Genomic DNA, 20,065 nt, shown 5'->3' with positions numbered 1-20,065 from the left:
TTTTTTTTTTCGCGGGTACCTGAATTCATTCAGCACGACGACGTGCTACTGTGAACATCACTAAATTCCAGTGGCGGCGTTGTCTTGTGGCTATCCACTTTAATAGTGCTTATATTCTTCCCCTTTTGCCTGTTTTACAGTCACTAATAAGGTAAAAAGATCTGTCGTTTTTACCGCTATTTGGTATGTAGCTGTATACTATGATGAGACTTTAACCGGGAGAATAGGTAGACATGACATTAAAAAAAAATCGAACTGTCTTATGACAAAATAAGACTAATCTATAATTGAAACGGAGAATGAAATTGTAATACATGTACAAAAATACCAATATGCCCGGGTCAGGCTTGAACTAAAAACCTTTGATTTAATACTGAGTTACAGAATAGCACAATTGTAAAATCTGTTTGGCTACAACATAATAAATTTGAAGTAATAAGCTAGATTTTATGTGTCTGCGTTTTATTTTTTTTTAGCCAAAAAGTTGTTAAATTTTCACTTAAATGCACTTAACCAACCATATTGCGTTTAATGAGATGTATTTGTCTTAATCACAGTACACAAAAAAGAATATATTGTAATGGTTCCAATGGTGCTTCTTGGTAAATTCCGACTTCAATTTAGAGCAAGAATTCAGAAATAGCATTTTCAACTACATTTGTCCATCTGATTTTTCACAAATTGGCATTTTTTAATAATAATGATTTTTTCGACAGATTTAAATGAACATTTTGAATATTTGAAAAAAAAAATGAAATTGTCCCTACTTGTGGTCCTCCTACTGGGAAAAATGACACAGGTCCTATCATTCTATAGATAGAGCACATAAATTAGATTCACTCTTGAGCTTTCTTTCCAAATTTCCAAATACTGATTTCAAATAGACGATGCATGATTCATGTCTGTTAAAGGGTCGGAGGAGACTTTAACCCTCGGTTTTTGACATTGTCAATTATTTTCTTATAATTAATAGTTTTGTGTATCAATTTAAAGTAGATTCAATTGAAACTTGTCACACATATCAAAATCTGTCAATTAACACATCTATAGATCATAAAATGAGGTCAGGCCTTTGACAACTGAAGGTACTAGAATAGATCTAAAGACCTACATCGTATAATGAAGGTAAGCGTTCATCTTGAAGTTGTTTCTTTTGGAATCTAGCCTCAACGGTAAGTTTATGTTCGAATTAGCACAATTAAATATTAATTTATGTCACAATAGTTTAAAATTTCCAAATTCAATCAGTTAATTTTCGGAGCGAAATTTTGGCAAACATGCAACCAACAAAGTTATTTTCAAAGTATTGTTTTATATGTACTTATCCCTGATCAAATGTATTACAACAAGACAATTCAATATTAATCAGAGAATCAGAACGTTTACAACTGTGATCAGTGAATCAAACGTTTACAACTGTGATCAGTGAATCAAAACGTTTACAACTGTGATCAGTGAATCAAATCGTTTGGTGCTGTGGTCAGTGAATCAAATCGTTTGGTACTGTGGTCAGTGAATCAACATGTTTGGTACTGTGGTCAGTGAATCAAACTGTTTGGTGCTGTGGTCAGTGAATCAAATCGTTTGGTACTGTGGTCAGTGAATCAATCCGTTTGGTACTGTGATCAGTGTGAACAGTAAATCAAGTCGTTTGGCACTGTGGTCAGTGAATCAAACGTTCGGTGCTGTGGTTAGTGAATCAAGCCGTTTGGAGCTGTGGTTATTGAATCGATCCGTTTGGTACTGTTGGTCAGTGTGAACAGTGAATCAAACTGTTTGGTACTGTGGTCAGTGTGAACAATGAATCAAACTGTTTTGTACTGTACACTGTGTGCACATTAAATCATATCGTTTGGTACTGTGGTCAGTGTGAACAGTGAATCAAACCGTTTGACACTCTAGTCCGTTTGATTTCTATAGGATTATGAAAAAAATCTTTAAAAATAAGATTTCTTCAAAATAAAAATAAAAATTGGGTAACATATTTTATCCCCTCGGCATCTGCGCATGGAGTGTTCATATCACAACTTATACGTTATGCCAGAGCTTGCCGAAACTGCGCAGACTTTTTGTATCGCGCTAGAACTCTGATAAATAGGCTTATGGAACAGGGTTATGTTGCTACAAGATTGAAGTCATCACTACAGAAGTTTTATGGTCGTCATCATGAACTCGTGGATCGTTATAGTGTATCCATCTGCACCATGAAAAATGATTTATTCAACGGGTCATAGTCTACCCCGGACTTGACTTTTTATGAGCAACTCGGCGGGTGTTTCTAGAAAAGCAGAGGACGCTTACCCTACCGGTGCATCTGGTCCATGCTCCCAGTTTTTAGTGGAGTCCGAGTTGCTCATTTACTTTTGTTACTTTGTATGTATGATTTTAGTTACTTAATGTTCTTTGTTGTGAATGTCTGTTTTCCATGTCTGGTCTTTGTCCCTGGGTTACATTCTTTTGATTACCGCTATAACCTTGGTTCCCTTGATTACTCTTCCAATATCATACGAACTCATGGCGCATTTACCCAACATTTTCATCTACAAATAAACAAAAAGAATCTCATTACCCCTAATGCAAAATTTTCAATTAAAATGTCCATATTTTTGGTAAGTGTAATCAGGTAAAAGTAATGGCCATCTGAATATAAATAAAAACAACAAAAAAAACATATGCTTTTGGTCTATTTCAAGCATGGCATGTGAAGACCTATTTTAGATTAGTTTAAAGTTTAAACATATTTTATTTGCGTAATTATGCAAAAGGGATTAGACACAAGTTAGACAAACTTATTAAGTCTTCTCCCATATACAGTGTGTAACAATACATATTGAAAGCATGCAAAAACAATACAATAAATATATAAACATAATATTGACATGATATAACTAGCAAATATTGTGATGATGTGATGATGTATGTGGTTGTTTTAAATATACTTACAGTATCAATGATACTGATTATACAATATGGAACCTCTGAGATCCTTTTACATAATTATATACATGACTAAAAATTATTGTATTTTGCTCATCGGTAAGAGCCGGGTGACCACACGTTAAGGTACTTAAATTTACTCGACAATTTTCCGGTAACCAATTTAGATTAATAAGGAGTCTGTTTCTAATATCAGAATAGTGAGGACATTCAAAGAAAAAATGATTTGAATCTTCAATGCTAGCACCACATCGGCAGGATGGATCAGTTATAATGTTAACTCTCGAGAGATCATAATTTAAAAAGGAGGCCGAACATCGTATTTGTGTTAAAATAATGTTTAATTTACGATTTCCAAACTCGAAATATTTAGGAACTCTGTTTGTTGAATTTGATTTACTCCTCTTTAATTCATTTTTAAATTTACCTATAGATTCAATGTTACGAGTAGACAAATTGAGTTTATTCCATAACCGTATAGTTGATGGTAAAAACGAGTCTGACCTATTTTAGATATCGAATGCCCTAAATGGATTGAACGCATGTCAAGCTAAAATATACCAAAACACATGGTTTCTTTTTTTTTTTTACATTTACCTGAGTTATTCCTTTTACCTGAGCAATCCTACAATAAATATGGTCTTATATAGTCTTTTTGGATGTATAATAATATTGTCGCATATTAGAACGATATCCTTAGAAATTCCTGGTGTACGAATTATTATCCGGACTGATAACCTTTGATGAAGCAATACATACAGCCAAATAAGTGTGTGGTTCTACCAGAGTAGGTTGGCATTGTCGATAAAGAAGAACTATTCCACAACTTGAGACGATGACAGCATTTTCCATCTCGGTCCATGCATTAAACTGAGACTCTAGCTGCAATAGGTTGACAAGACCCGTTCATTTGAATAATATAATATTATCATAAGTGACAAGTTTGTTTCTTTCATGAATCATAAAAATATAGTTTTTTGTTCTTAAGGACGGTTGCATCACACTATATGCAAGAGCGCCGATCAACTTGTCATATACATGTACGTATCGATATAAACAAATGATAAATTTATATATCTTTCAATTTTTAAAATAGTACTTTTTAAAAGTGTAAAATTCCAGTGTTAAGATAAGATACTTTAAACCTTTTTTTCTATTCCCCAGGACCAGAAATGTTGTCAGTTGGTTTGATGGTGCTATGGATCGTCTTTGTTAATACACAAAAACCCACAGGTAAAGGTAACTCACAGATAATTTACTGATAGGAAGATGTTTGACTGTCAAGACAGTCAAGTTGATTCTAAAGCTAAATGTTTGACCGTCAAGAGAGTCATGTTGTGTCTAGCTATTTGTTTGACTGTCAAGAGAGTCTTCTTGTATCTAGCTAGCTAACTGTTTGACTGTCAAGAGAGTCATGTTGTGTCTAGCTAACCTCTTGACTATCAAGAGAGTCATGTTGTGTCTAGCTATCTGTTTGACTGTCAAGAGAGTCGTGTTGTGTCTAGCTATCTGTTTGACTGTCAAGAGAGTCGTGTTGTGACTTAAGCTAACAGTTTGATTGTCAAGAGAGTCATGTTGTGTCTAGCTTACAGTGTGACTGTCATGAGAGTTTTGTTGTATCTAGCTAACTGTTTGACTGTCAAGAGAGTCATGTTGTGTCTAGCTAACCTCTTGACTATCAAGAGAGTCATGTTGTGTCTAGCTATCTGTTTGACTGTCAAGAGAGTCGTGTTGTGTCTTAAGCTAACAGTTTGACTGTCAAGAGAGTCATATTGTGTCCAGCTAACTGTTTGAAGGTCAAGAGTCCTGTTGTGTTTAGCTATCTGTATAACTGTCAAGAAAGTCATGTGGTGTCTAAAGCTAACATTTTGACCGTCAAGAGAGTCATGTTGTGTCTAGGGCTAACAGTTGCCTGTCAATAGAGTCATGTTGTGTCTTGAGCTAACAGTTGCAGGTCAAGACAGTCATGTTGTGTTAAAAGTTAACCGTTTTACTGTTAAGTCATACTCATATCCATCGTTAATTAGATGTAATAATATGCGAGACTTCAATATTCAATAAAACATTCGAGAGGAAATTTAGAAACTGTATCTTTTAATAGATTAAAGGAAAAGTCTTTTAACTGTCAGTAAAGAAATTGATAGGATAATATAACACGTTTATCGTCAAAACAGATCACGAACACTGCCTATAATCCTTTTTATTATAAAGATATCTTTACATTGTGGCTTTGTTCTCACCCCTGTTTGTATTTCACAGATCTATTTAATGTACACTATGGGCATCGATTACCATTCCAATATGTCTATCATTGTATTATTAACAATTATATGTATACTTATACAGAGACATTTGTAGACTCTGTAGTAAATGATCTGAAGTATCCAGACATACAGCTGATACAGGGCAATAAAGCAAACAGTGGAACAGACATACAACTGGTACAGGGCAATAAAGCAAACAGTGGTACAGAAATACAGCTGGTACAGGACACTAAGGCAAACAGTGGTACAGACATACAGCTGGTACAGGACACTAAGGCAAACAGTGGTACAAACATACAACTGGTACAGGGTAATAAAGCAAACAGTAGTACAGACATACAGCTGATACAGGGCAATATAGCAAACAGTGGTTCAGACATACAGCTAGTACAGGGGAATAAAGCAAATAGTGGTACAGACATACAACTGGTACAGGGCAATAAAGCAAACAGTGGTACAGAAATACAGCTGGTACAGGACACTAAGGCAAACAGTGGTACAGACATACAGCTGGTACAGGACACTAAGGCAAACAGTGGTACAAACATACAACTGGTACAGGGTAATAAAGCAAACAGTGGTTCAGACATACAGCTAGTACAGGGGAATAAAGCAAATAGTGGTACAGACATACAGCTGGTACAGGGCAATAAAGCAAACAGTGGTACAGACATACACCTGGTACAGGGCAATAAGGCAAATAGTGGTACAGACATACAGCTGGTACAGGGCGACAAGACAAACAGTGGTACAGACGTACATTTGGTACAGGGCAATAAGGCAAATGGTGGTACAGACATACAACTGGTACGGGACAATAAAGCAAACAGTGGTACAAGCAAACAACTGGTACAGGGCAATAAGGCAAACAGCGGTACAAATAACAATAGCATTAAAAATAGAGATAACAAAATTGGGACAACAGATAACATATTAATTAAACCAACCAACAAAGACACAATCACCGATAGTATCAACTTTGTTCAAAATAACAAAAAACAATCACAAGAAACATTGATGGAGGGTGCGACCATCACTGTCGAACCTAGTAATCAGCTGAACGGTGTGGGAACAAAGACTGTTAACAATGGTCCACTAGAAGGTGACGTATCAGTCACAACCATTACCAGCACTCAGACACTGAAACCGATAAACCATAGATCCCCTAGCCACTCAAATGAATTACTAAACCATAGATCCCCTGGCCACTTCAAAGAATTACTAAACTATGCAAACAATGTAAACGGTATGCAAAACCAGATTTATATCGTAGACAATAGTACAAATGGCAACAAAAATAATACCACTATTGTCAACGACAACAAAGAAACTGGTATCGAAATTCTGGAAGTGAGGAATGGAAACAGCAAAAACAAACCTGACAGTGAAGACAAGAGCCCTGAGATCGGAATACATAACGATGCCGACGATAATCTGTACCTTGAAGATCTCACAAATAAAGCCAAACCACTTGTAAAGGTTACTGATAACAGTCCAAAGGGCCAGATTAAGTATCCAGAACTTGTCAAACCAAATAAAAAACTTGGTGGTGTAAAAATTAAGAGACAACCGTTCGTCATAACGAGAACGCTAATTCCATCACACGTCAGAAACATACTAACTCAACCACACAACGTCAGGAGAGTAATCTATCCGAGGAATATTGTCAGTCAAAATCAAAGAAATTTGACAGGAAGATACAGTGTTGTTAGTAGAAGGATGCCTGCTATACGTCCCATAAATCCAAGGCCTAGTCGCTTTAAAGGCAGACATAGGATCCGCGCACAGGGACCTCAGACTAGTATTGGTAGAACAGTTAAAAACAGGGGAGTGTCTGCTCGTAGAATTCCACTATCACCCTGGCGACTCCAAGGTCTACTTAGTTTTCTACAGAGAAACACACAGCAAAGTTTATCTCCACGATGGTTAGACAAAAGGCCACGTCGTCGCCAACAGTCATTGTCCCGGACCAATACCCTCATTCAGAGGCAAGGTAGTATAGTGAATTTGCCATCAAGTTCAAGATCATTTTTACATACTACAAGAAATCAAGTGACACTAAGACCTAGTATTCGACTCCGGCTTCGATTGTCTAGTCAACAGACACCACGTAATCAAAGATTTGTACAGAACTTGACTCCACTGCTACAAAGATTATTGGGGTGTAAGTATACATTATCCTTTATATTTTGAGACTTCAGGACATATAAAAAATAATGAAAACTATTAAAACTGTAAATAAAATGTATGTATACATAATAACAATAGGTTCATTAAGTTTGAATACAGTATGAGATGATTTTCTGCATGCACTTAAGCAGAGTGGATGCGCAAGGATTTTGTGGTCCACTATAAAATTCCTGAGATGTCTAAAGGGACAAATTATCGTAGAAAACTTTATTAATTATCCAATTAGGCAGTTTAGAGGTCTAATTTTATTTTCTTTTCAGGAAGTTATAGTATACGTGGTACATGAAGACCTCCTGTCAGAGTACATTAATAGTAGTAGTCTACTGACTGAAACCCAATTTGTCATTATTTCTATTACACCATGATATTTGTATAATGCAAATATAGTAATGGTACACATTTTACATATACAGCACATTTATTAGACTGAATATCTGTAATTAAATTTAAAACACATTGAATATATATATATATAATGTAGTTAAGGATGAAAATAATCAAACGGAATAATATGTGAATCCAAACGTATCTTTATGAACATGGAATAAAACCTTTTAAGGAAAGGTTATACATAACAAATACAATTTATGTATTTAAGTTTAAATTCAAACTATGGTTGTATTAGAGTCTATGGCAGTTAATTCTTTATACTAGATAAGAATAGGAATCGCTCGCAGACACTGGAATAAAGAGTGAACCATGTATATGTAGTGACAAGTTCTGCGTGTCTCTGTTTTTCAATGCTTAATATCTCGGGCTGTCCCATGGCTTTATATGGAAGTCTATTTCTGTCATCGTGATAAATAAAAGTCGCGAAAAATTATCTCGAAAAGTCGTGATAATTTGGGTATTTTGTCGACATAAATGACAATTTTATCTCAAGAAGACACGATAATTTTTCGCAATAGTTAAGATAATTATGTCGACGGTCCGATGTAATTACATGAATTATCGCGACTTTAAGGGAACCGACGACAACTTGTGCCTTTGACATAAAATATTTTCACGATAAATCATGACAACTTTATACTAATACGACGACTTTATGTGCTAATTATCATGACAAATCGTGATATATTATCTCAACTGGTCGTAAAAGTTATATCTGTCGACATAAACTATCGCAATATGAGAATTTAACGTTGTGAAAATGCTAACTAGTGTCAACAACAAAACTTGTGAATTGCGATATATAATGTTGATTTTTTCGTGAAATAACTAAACTTATTGACTTAATATCTCGACAAAAGCTAGTTTTTCGTGGCAAGTAACGATAAATTATCGCGAAATTTCGCATTCGTCGAAATAATATGTCAACAATTCAAGTTATTTCATAAAAAAGTCAACATGATTGATCACAATGCAAAAATTTTGTAGCTGACACTACTTGGCATTTTCATAACTCTAAACTAAAAAATTGCGATAGTTTATGTCGATAGATATCAATACGTTCACGACAAGTTGAGATAACTTGTCTCCATTTTGTCACCATAATTAGCTCTAATGTCGTGATATTGGTAAAAAGCTATTGCGAAAATATTTATGTCGAAGCTACATATTGGCATGACTCTCTATAAGTCGTGATAATTAACTCGAACGGTCGACATAATTATCTTAACTATCACGAAAAATTATCGTGACTTTTTGAGATGAAATTGTCATTTATGTCGACAAAATATCCCAATTATCACGACTTTTCGAGATAATCTTTCGCGACTTTTACTCATCACGATGGCAGAAACAGACTTCCATAGCTTTATCCTCTCGATATACTGCCGTGAACGATGGGGATGTATGTCGATTCAAATTGCCAGTTTTCTGGTTGTCGTAGAGTATTAATATCTCCTAGTAACATATATATTATGACGTGACATCACATGGGATAATGGATCACAACTTGAGGTGTGCCCCCAAAAATACCATTTACAAAACGCCTTTCATAACCCAGTCTCGATCTGAATCTTGGAGAAAATGGAAACATTGTAGCCATAGGGTGCATCGTTGAAAATTCATGGTTAGGTCGGCGTCTGTTTGTAGTAGATGTGACCCTGCTACGATTCGAATCTCCCCAGCGTTGTCCTAGAATTGTTCTTTTGAGATGATAAAAGGGTCGGTTATACAATGAAGAGTGGTGCCATCGACGTAACTCATTTTTGAAGCGAGATCTCGATGAGCCGCCAAGGAAAGAAAACCCAACTGGTAAATCAGCATCACTGTCATCTGTAGAAATAAAGTAGAACATTAGGTACCAGTATCGTATTGCATATCCCTGAGCAGGTGTACGTCAAAACATGGATGCTATAAAAATATAGTGCATTTTCTTTTTGCCTCTCTACAAACTAATATTTTGTCAAAAGATATGAACAATGACTTATAAAATAGAGCAAACATCACACTGTAAGATGAAGAACTTTTTTAAAAGAAAATCTAACATGATATCATAAAAATGTTTCACTGAAAAGGTTGGTTTGGTGAGTGTAAAACGAAAGTGAAAGTAGGGCTATTTATAGTTCGAGACTACTTTTCTGTCCGATCTTCGTGGACTCCCCCTATTTTCTTTGCGAGAAATTATTTTTTCACATGTCCTTAGAAATGCTACATAAGTGAAAGTTTTATTGAATCAATTTACATATTTTTTAAAAAATCCTAAAAATATGCACTTCACTATAGAAGTCTATGGGAAAATTAATACGATACTGAGACCATTAGTTATAGTATAAGCACACTTTGATAAGGCAATAATCATCTAATGAGCGAAAACGGAGTCAGAAAGTCGTTTGTTCTTCAAGACAAGTCTGCAATCAAGTTGGCTTTATACAGTAAAAAACAAAAAAAAACAAAACAAAACAAGACGAATATAATCTCCTTATTTTTTTTGGCGTGTTGTCTCGTTCAGTTTTTGTTGTATGTAATTAATACGGAGTGCCGAATGGGACTTGATCTTTTATCTTTCTGTAATCAAAATCAATTTTGTGTATACAAAATTGAATTCCGTCACAACAAAAACATTTTGTCGTACCAAACTATTCAATTCTGTGAGACAAAATTCAAATCTCTGTCACTAAAGTCAATTTTGTATGCCCCTTAATTATTATTTAATTTCCCGAACACGAAGTGTCGGGAACTTGTTGTTTTTGTACGTTTTTTTTTATCGGTGAACTTGTCCGCACGTTTTCTCGGAAATTAATGGAGGGAAAGGAACGAAACTTTCTCAGGATATGGGCCTCACCCCGCAGATGTGCATGCCGCAAAAAAAAAGGAGAGGCGCTTTGGGGGAAAAGGGGATAGGTCATAATATAGGACATAGCAATATCTCGGAAATCTAGGAGGCCAGGCACTTGAAAATTGGTATGGTGGTAAAGTTTGATGAGCTCTACAATTAAATGCAAAAAAAATAAATCGATATTTTTGTATTGCCATGGTAACAAAAAAAACGAAAATTTTCGCCGTTTTTGTGATTTTTCAGATGTTTTTTTCTTTATGAAGGAAAATTGACTCGAGATATATTCACCAAATTTAATAAATATATAAAACGAACTAATTATGATGTAATGCACATTTCGGATTATTGTAGATGTTCAACATTTTAAAATGACCACCAACCAAAATGAGTTGCCCACTTCGAAAATAGTGTAAATGTCGTCAGAATTTTATGAAACCTGATATTTAGGCTTAAAATTTTGGAAATATTAACCCATAGATGTTCACTCCACAAACAAATTTTGGAAGGAGGGTACTTCGGTTGAAAAGGGGTATATGTCTTAATATAGGACATTGTGATATCTTGTAAATCTAAGTAGCCATCGACTTGAAAATTGGTGTGGAAGAGTAATCAAGGGAACCAAGATTATAGCGGTAATCAAAAGAATACAATACAGGGACAAAGACCAGACATGGAAAACAGACATACACAACAAAGAACATAAAGTAACTAAAATCATACATACAAAGTAACAAAATGAGCAACTCGGACTCCACTAAAACCTGGGAGCATGGACCAGGTGCACCGGTAGGGTAAGCGTCCTCTGGCTCTGCTTTTCTAGAAACACCCGCCGGGTTGCTCATAAAAAGTCAAGTCCGGGGTAGAGGAAAGAGGAAAGGAAAACTATGACCCATTGAATAAATCAGTTTTCATGGTGCAGATGGATACACCATAACGATCCAGTTCTTGATGACGACCATAAAACTTCCGTAGTGATGACTTCAATCTTGTAGCAACATAAGTACACAATAAAATACAGATCGGTCTTCGGTTTCAATACGTTCTACATCGGAAATTCCGGTAAAGAAAATGAAACTAGAACGACACTTACATTCCCTATATCCGGATCTAATTTTGAAGTATAGCGTCAAAAAACATACAAATAGAAACATAGCGTGAATACATTTAAAAATTTAAACAAGGCATCATGTATGATGAGAATCCTTTGCATCACGTGATCATAATAACCAATGAAGATAGTTGCACCATATGTAATATTGACTAATACGTCGATTAGATAGTAGATATGGTTATTATATTCCAAACAATACTAGACCTAGTTTTCTATATTGCTTTAACATATACGGACATTTTATCAGAAAAATAATAAATATAGCTTGTTTCTATTTATATCTAAAATTAAATGCTAAATGTTTAATACACAAGGTAAACAACCAAAATCTATAATAGATTGAAAACGTCAGAAACTATTATTTGGTTTTAAAATTCTCAATATCAGGGAGATTCACAGAAGCTAAAAACGAATTGCACAAACGGTCTTATGGCCTACTATAAACTTTTTAAAAAATTTCATAGAAATAAGACCAAAAATACTGTGTCAAATCTGTGCTATTGTACATTCAACCCACCTAAACTTGAAAACGAGTTGAGCTATTATAAATTTTGTAACGAAGAAATAACTGAAAAACTTATTATGATAAAATTATGTAAATATATATCAGGGGTACATAGACGTAACTTTAAATATAGAAATATTTTGAGTACATTCAGAAGCAATTGGAAGCGATTATTTGGAAATTGGCACAAAAACGAACATGTGAATAAAAGGTGTGTAAACTTTTTACCACAATGTAAATATCATAAGAGTCTCAGAAAAAATGTTTACATACGATATTTACATACATAACTTTTTGTAGGTTTAAAATGGTCTGGAGCTGGCATGTCAGTTAACTGACAGAAGTCCTTAGTTTATACATTTGTGTAATTTATATTCAGTTTCTTTATTTCCGTTGTAACAAAGGACTCGGACCTTTTTGAATTGAATTTTATGCGTATTTAATGTGTAATATTTTTCCCCACATTGGCCAGAATTTAAAGAGGGAGGGTTGTGATCGCCCAAAAGTACTTTAACTCCGCTGCATTTGTGCTAAGTCAGGAATTTCTGGTTTCTGTATGTCTTGTTTCGTTTTCACCTTTAGTTTATTTTCATGTTACTTGAATATATAGGGGCAACTTTTTTGCTGTACCTATTTAATGATATTTTGTAGTCTGTCTTGTGGTATGAGGGTTTCCAAGTTGTTCATTGAAGACCCATGGGTGGCCTTGGGCTGACATTTTCATCCAGGTGGGGTTGTTGTCTCTTTGACATATACACCATTTCTATTCTCGTTATATTATAGACCATTTATTTAAGACATACCAAAACAGATAAAGATCGATTTATTTAGATTATGAATTGTGAAGATAGGAATGTAGTCTATGACCACTGTAAATTATTTGAAGCTATAATGAAAAGTAGATCAGATTTTTTTCACTGGTTTATGGTGTGTTATGTGTTGCACAAATAAGCTCAGAGTTTACTCCAAATATAATCATATACCAGTAATCAAATTTTATGACATGAAATAGTTTTTTTGCTACTGAAGCATTATGATTTTTTGTCTTTTGAAATTATTGTATATAAATTGTTTTGCTCACTGGTGGGCGACTGAAATTGACTAATAAATATACTAGTATTCGTGTTCGTATATAATGGTATTAAACCTACCAGAACCCAACTGTCCGTACGCCGGGCACACACAAGAAAAAACGACAGCAACAGCTGCAATACAGAGGCATCTCTATAAATAAAGGAAATGTCGAGTTAAGCTATACCATATACACGTACTTCCAGACAAGCTGTGTAACAAGGATCCAGACAAGCTGTTTAACAAGGAAGACCGTTGACAATCTTCGTGTTAATGTATTTAGTGAATTAGATCATATTCAATAATTAAATGTTGATTTACTCAACCGTTTCAAAGCGATGCAAGCTACAGCTGTATAAAGCAGTGTTTCAACCCATATGGTGTTTATTACAAGTAATGAATAAACAATAATTTATATAAAAAATTGAATTTTTAAAATCACATTTTCATATTACATATGCAAGACATTTTCTAAGAAAAACTTATTTTTATTTAATGGGAAACAATGTTAATATTAATTACAAACCTTTACTAGCCGAGAAATGAAAAAGACCTTACCTCATATGACATCACACCAAACAATATTCCACGCCGTTGGTCAGACATCATATAAAGAACGATGATCAATCAATCTCTCTTTTTTTTGCACTTTACTTGTTTTCCGGTATTTATACAAAATAATAACAAAACAAAACAGGTAAAACGCTTAGTAATCAATAGATAGCCCTTAACAGTATGTAATAGTAGATTGAAATGGTGTCTAAACTTGATTTAAAGTGAAAAGTCTGAAAACGGGTTTGCAGACAGCAAGTAATCAGTTCATTGCAGCCATAACACACAGCTTTATTATACACCTTTAAGTTTTCTTCTAGGGTGAAAGGTCAATTTTACAGAAAGGCACGACTGAGTGAAGACTTTCGAATTGTTTTGGCTCTCATTCCAACAAGAGGTCTTGGAGAAGTAAAATTTAACATGATCAGACAGTTGGAAAGGTTAGGTCTACTAAGAAAAGGGTCATTAAACTAGATCTAGCTTAACAGTAGGGCGGTTAAAGACAGTTTTGGTCTTCCGAGAATTGACGAGACCTTAGATTGTCTATCTGGGTCCAAGTTCTTTGGTCGACTGGACTTAAGGTCAGCCTATTGACAGTGCGGAATTAAGGAGTCTGATTGATTGGTCCGCTAGGATTTTACTAGTAGAACATTTGAAGAACATACATTTTGAAAGAAATTCTTTTCAATAAAAAAAATCAACATTTAAGCATCTGAAGGATCATGGTTTAAAAGTTAGAGGGGGTAAATATGATTTTTTCAAAACCGAGATTAAGTTCTTGGGCGTTTCAGGTGACGGGATAAAAACAGATCCCGACAGGATTTCTGCGGTATAGAACTGGCCCAAATTCAATAGTGTCAAAGCAAAGATCTCAGAAAATTTATCGGATTTAAATCGTATGACAGAAAATGTGTCAAGAATTACGCGGCCATAACGAAGCTATTACATGATTTGTTAGTCTGACAAAGAGGCCAAGTCTAAAAGCAATGGTGAACAAATGGCGATGGATGGCTGCGTTGTCCAATTATAATTTCACGCTTACTTAATTACCAGTCAGGTGAGGCGAACACACGAAGGAAATTTACACTGGAAGTTTTGTATCAATGATGAAGAGATATTTAAAAAATGATTGAAGATATTTCCTCTGCTATACTTAGAGGAAATGGAGGGTACTTATTTTTTTCAGGGTTGAAGTGCTATTTCTCAGAAACTAAGGTTTAGATTTATGTTTTATAAGACAAGTTATATACATATACATTACGATGTTTCTTTTCTTCGGGTGTACTTGCATGGGTGTGTTGAACTTTGCTATGTCATGTTCAGAATTTACCATTTCACTTAATGTAGATTTGTTGCTATTAATCTGGACTCAAGATTTTTTAGTATAACAGAAATTAACAGTGTGGTATCTATCAGTTACATAGAATAAGGTTATTTCTGTACTGAAGTTTTTAAGTCCCACAACTCTGAAAAGGGAGCAGCAAAGTTTTTATAGATTACATGAAGTTACATGTACTTGAACTTCTCTTACATTCTGTTTCAAAAATCAAAGCAATTCTCCTAATATTTTGAGACTTTAGGAGAAAGAACATAAAGACACTTCTTGTAAGCAATAATTTATTTCAAGCAACAATTTCCTGTGCATTTCGTCAGTATTGGCAGAGGCTGCAAAATAAATAACAAAATTAGTGTAAAACGATTTATTGTTCGATAACAAATGAATGTATATACGTTGGGACCACCAATGGGTCCACACAATAAATGTCAGTATATTGTAGTTTTGTTTTGAGATTTTAAGACAGCTTTGTGTTATTAGAAATTCCTCATACACTCGGTGGGACTAATAATATTACTACAAATATTTTGAAAGAAATACATGATATATAATTAAAAATATAATTTGGATTGTATGGTTAAATTTAGTTCAAAATGTACTGCAATTGAATTGATTGAAAGTATAGAACTGTCTTGGTATAATAAGAAACATACCTCTGTAGGACTCTATGTCAGAATTAACTTCTACTCAATTGATCTGGTAACACAATGATAAACTCCATTATAATTCTCTACACGGTGTATGTCATACAGTTAAATCTTTGTACAAAAATATAAAATCCCATAACCTAAGATACGTCCTCTATGACAGCTTCATATGACTGTACGATTGAACTTTGAAGAAATAGGGGTAAGTATGGATATACTATTCAAGGTTGATACAGATTTTAATTTTGATTGCATTGACACAGGATGAGAATTTCACCAGAACAAATGTGGCTTTTTACCTTATTTGGTTCAAATCAATCTGGATGTTCCTTCGGAGAAAAAGAATTTCATCAGAATCAATGGGGCCCTTTTTTGGCCCTCATTTGGTTCACAACAGTCTGAACTTTCCTTTCGATAAAAGGCACATTGTGGTACAATTGCAAATAGATCAACTCTGTCCTCCTCAAGTTATCATCCAGACATCAAGAAAATACTTGTTTTTGACCCTTAGTTCTTAATCAGATCATCACAAACCCAAAAATGGCACCTTGTAGTGCAATCTAAAAAAATCAATTTAATTGTTCCTGGTACTTCAGGAAAATGCTGCTGGTTTCTGGCCCTTTTTTTGCCCATCATTCCTTAAAGATTCAAAACCAGTCTTAAGGGTATAGAAAATTGTAGAGCAATATCAGAGACATGTATTTGCTTTTATTTGAGTTACATGTATATAGTTCAATTCTATGAAATGCTTGCTTTTGGCCCAATTGGTTGAGGTCATACATGTATCTCCCAATATGAACACCAACCTTCTTTTTTAATTTGAAAATTTGAGCAACCAACTAATACTTTTACTACATGTAATTATCACACAAAACTAAGTGTATGGCAAGCCAGAGTGGACAAAATTCAATATTTTGTAATATTAGAAAATGAATTTTTGATATTACAAAATCATTTTTTAATATTAGAAAATACTCATTTTTGTCCACTTTGGCTTGCCATATAAGTGTCTATGGATATTCATTGACAACAGAGAACAGTGTCAAATCATTACGTAATAGCATTTTTTTTCTAAATCGAATAAAAACATAATTTATCAAATTTTATTAAAATTGGTGGAAGGGTTTTCGTCAAGAAATTGTGTGCAGTGTGAACAAAGACAGAATTATTCAACTTAAATTTTATCTTGAAAACCATGCATAATACTTGTAGTACATGCTGTAGTTTCATATATAGATAAAAAAAATCTTTCAGTTGATATGATTCCTATGAAGGGCAATATAGATATGGATATTACATAAATGTAGTAACCAGATTTCTAACATTACCAGTTGAGCAATTAATGATGTTCAGAGCTTTTTTTGTAGATGCATGTACATAAAAAAAATACACATATACTCTTCAAATGCTGTATTAATTAATACTTGCGAATCTGGGTCACTCAACTGCTTCTAATAAATTGTACACATGTAGCACCAATATGTGGAGATTTTTTGGAATTTTAAGAATGCTTGTTTATAATCAAAGTACTGATAGCACTGAGGGTTTTTGATTCTTGTGAAAATTGTAGCATGAACAAAATTTCATGATGTAAAGTAAAACTGTGATCATACATTGCATTTTTCATATTAAATAGAACTCTTTCTTTTCTAATACATATACACTGAATGTCAACCAACACTACAGATTTCTGAAGTATAAACTATAGTCAACAGCTAAACCGAACCCAACTTCACACACATTTACAAATTTTGTTAAATCTCACCCTTTTCCCAAATTGTTAATGCTGTCCAAAAGTAAGTTAGCATTTACATTCATTAACTATATTAACGCATGTATTTATTCCTACACTGTAATTAGACTTAAATAAAACCAAATTCAGCTAAGAAAATAATTTCCTTGAAGGATTCATTCATATCTTAATTTCCTCTTTACAGAGATTCAATAAACAATATTATAATAACGGAATAACTGACAACATTATATTGGATGTACAATGAACAATATTATAATAACGGAATAACTGACAACATTATATTGGATTTACAATGAACAATATTATAATAAAGGAATAACTGACAACATTATATTGGATGTACAATGAACAATATTATAATAAAGGAATAACTGACAACATTATATTGGATGTACAATGAACAATATTATAATAACGGAATAACTGACAACATTATATTGGATGTACAATGAACAATATTATAATAAAGGAATAACTGACAACATTATATTGGATGTACAATGAACAATATTATAATAAAGGAATAACTGACAACATTATATTGGATGTACAATGAACAATATTATAATAAAGGAATAACTGACAACATTATATTGGATGTACAATGAACAATATTATAATAACGGAATAACTGACAACATTATATTGGATGTACAATGAACAATATTATAATAAAGGAATAACTGACAACATTATATTGGATGTACAATGAACAATATTATAATAAAGGAATAACTGACAACATTATATTGGATGTACAATGAACAATATTAGTATGCATAGCATGGTATGAACAATATATATATACACACACATATATGTATATATATAAGTCACCTCATGATTTTAAAGACATGTATACTTTCTATACTATCTTAGTGCGTGTATTAGCTCATCTTGTCGCTCTAGAATATTGGAGAGTACAATGAACCACGTGACACAGTTTGGTAAAGTTTATCAACTCGTCACTATCCAGGATTGTATTTGGTACCCTGCCGAGCAAAATTTGATATTTCGTCTCATCATCATAATTGTTAAGTTCTATGAACAACTGCAGAGGATAATTTTCAATTACAATATATCATTTCACACGGTTTATGTAGAAACAACAGTCTCTTCTTATCGATATAAGCATCAATTGGGAACAGTCCCAATATACTTTAACAAGTATCTAATCGAGTTAACGTTTTCAGTCCCAAAATGTGCTTCACTATAAAATGTTGGAATTTATGCAATGTCGACCAGTCTATCGATTTCAAGGATGTCCACATTTCACAGCCATAAAGAACAGTCGGTAATACAACCGTTTTATCAAGTCTAGTTATAACAGAACTTGTTGATTCAGACGAGACACCATTCGAGACACCATTCAATGCAAAAAAAGGAATTCCGTCCTTTTCTGCAGGCGGACGTAGTTCTTTCAGTTGATTTCAACTTCGAGTTGATATAGATTTCAAGATGAGTATAACTGTTACTAGTCGGAATTAACTTCTCACCAATACGCCATGAAAAGTTAATACATCAAACATTTTTTGCAGTTGAGCTTGAGATGTGCTAATACACGAAATGTCATCTGCCAATGAAGGAACACAACAAGAAACATTATAAATACCCGTATTTCTAATTGCATTTTCAATATTACATATTAAGTACAGTAACCGGACAAGACACCTCCTTGCCAGACACCTTCATTTACTAAAAATAGTTTGATATGTTCTGGTTGACTACTACAGCTCTTATAGTTTCAATATAACAATTATAAATTAACCTCCATACGCGTCCTATTACACCTAATTCATGTAATTTAATCAATAACACTTTTCTCCAAACAGTATCAAAAGCCTTACGGCTATCTAAAAAACCTACAAATACATTACTTAAACGTTCTATATTATGTTCAATCGTTTCATGAAAGTTAAAATATGCATTGACACAACCTAGGTATCTTTGAAATCCTTGCTGTTGTTTGTTTGGGAAAACTTTAGAATCTAAGACATGGTTTGTTAGCCTTGACTTAACTATATGTTCAAAAACTTTTAACCAACAAGGAAGGAGACTAACCGGTCGGTAGCTATTCGGCTCAGTTATTTGGTTTGCCATTCCCTTTGTATAAGGGTACTCTAAGTCCAAGTTTCCAGCTTGTAGGAATGTACCCTTCATTTACAATACGATTGAAAATTATAGTAATACATTTCACAACAGATAGGCCTCCAAGCAGTTCGTTGTCGTACTGTATCTTATCGTGGTAGCTCGACTTCCGGCGCGTCAACACTTTAAAAATATCATTTACCTCTTCTTCGATAATTTGTTCACCAGGAAGATTTATATCCACATCAGAATTAAAATTTACGATTTCGCTATACATAGCGTCTACATGTTCTTTGTGGGTTTTATCGAAATGTGCACTGTTACTTGTTTTATACATGTTACGAAAACACTCTGCAAACGTACCAGTAATAGTTTCGGGGGTATT

The 20,065-nt window shown here is 33.9% G+C and overlaps 2 protein-coding genes across 3 annotated transcripts; one reads left to right on the top strand and one right to left on the bottom strand.

Moving 5' to 3' along the window:
- The first annotated feature begins 986 nt into the window (after window positions 1–986).
- Window positions 987–8,057, top strand: LOC148623176 (uncharacterized). 2 transcript variants are annotated; one of them, XM_088573754.1, is made up of 4 exons: window positions 987–1,125; window positions 4,102–4,170; window positions 5,284–7,365; window positions 7,652–8,057. In XM_088573754.1, coding segments are annotated over exons 2-4 (2,145 nt in total). In that variant the 5' UTR covers window positions 987–1,125; window positions 4,102–4,109; the 3' UTR covers window positions 7,654–8,057. The 2 variants fall into 2 exon arrangements, with proteins under 2 accessions (XP_088429880.1, XP_088429881.1); XM_088573755.1 differs by having other exon boundaries at window positions 1,115–1,172.
- Window positions 8,058–9,103: 1,046 nt separating this feature from the next.
- LOC148623175 (uncharacterized) lies at window positions 9,104–13,983 on the bottom strand. The gene is made up of 3 exons (XM_088574177.1): window positions 13,860–13,983; window positions 13,382–13,454; window positions 9,104–9,611 (listed from the first exon to the last, which is right to left on the bottom strand). The coding sequence occupies exons 1-3, from the start codon at window positions 13,908–13,910 to the stop codon at window positions 9,265–9,267; spliced, it is 471 nt and encodes a 156-aa protein (XP_088430303.1). The 5' UTR covers window positions 13,911–13,983; the 3' UTR covers window positions 9,104–9,264.
- Window positions 13,984–20,065: the final 6,082 nt, after the last annotated feature.

This window comes from Perna viridis, chromosome 3 (genome assembly GCF_037379345.1).
Source record: "Perna viridis isolate PV_CMFRI_1.1 ecotype Kerala chromosome 3, ASM3737934v1, whole genome shotgun sequence".
Taxonomy (NCBI): domain Eukaryota; kingdom Metazoa; phylum Mollusca; class Bivalvia; order Mytilida; family Mytilidae; genus Perna; species Perna viridis.
Note: the sequence above shows the minus strand (reverse complement) of the source record. Positions and strands in the feature narration are given on the sequence as shown.

Coding starts and splice junctions, on each gene's coding strand:
- LOC148623176 (XM_088573754.1), top strand. CDS start 4,110: ATGTTGTCAGTTGGTTTGATGGTGCTATGGATCGTCTTTGTTAATACA. Junction 4,171..5,283: donor TAATACACAAAAACCCACAG/GTAAAGGTAACT, acceptor ATACTTATACAG/AGACATTTGTAGACTCTGTA.
- LOC148623175 (XM_088574177.1), bottom strand. CDS start 13,910: ATGATGTCTGACCAACGGCGTGGAATATTGTTTGGTGTGATGTCATAT. Junction 13,455..13,859: donor TTGGTGTGATGTCATATGAG/GTAAGGTCTTTT, acceptor CTTTATTTATAG/AGATGCCTCTGTATTGCAGC. Junction 9,612..13,381: donor GTACGGACAGTTGGGTTCTG/GTAGGTTTAATA, acceptor TTATTTCTACAG/ATGACAGTGATGCTGATTTA.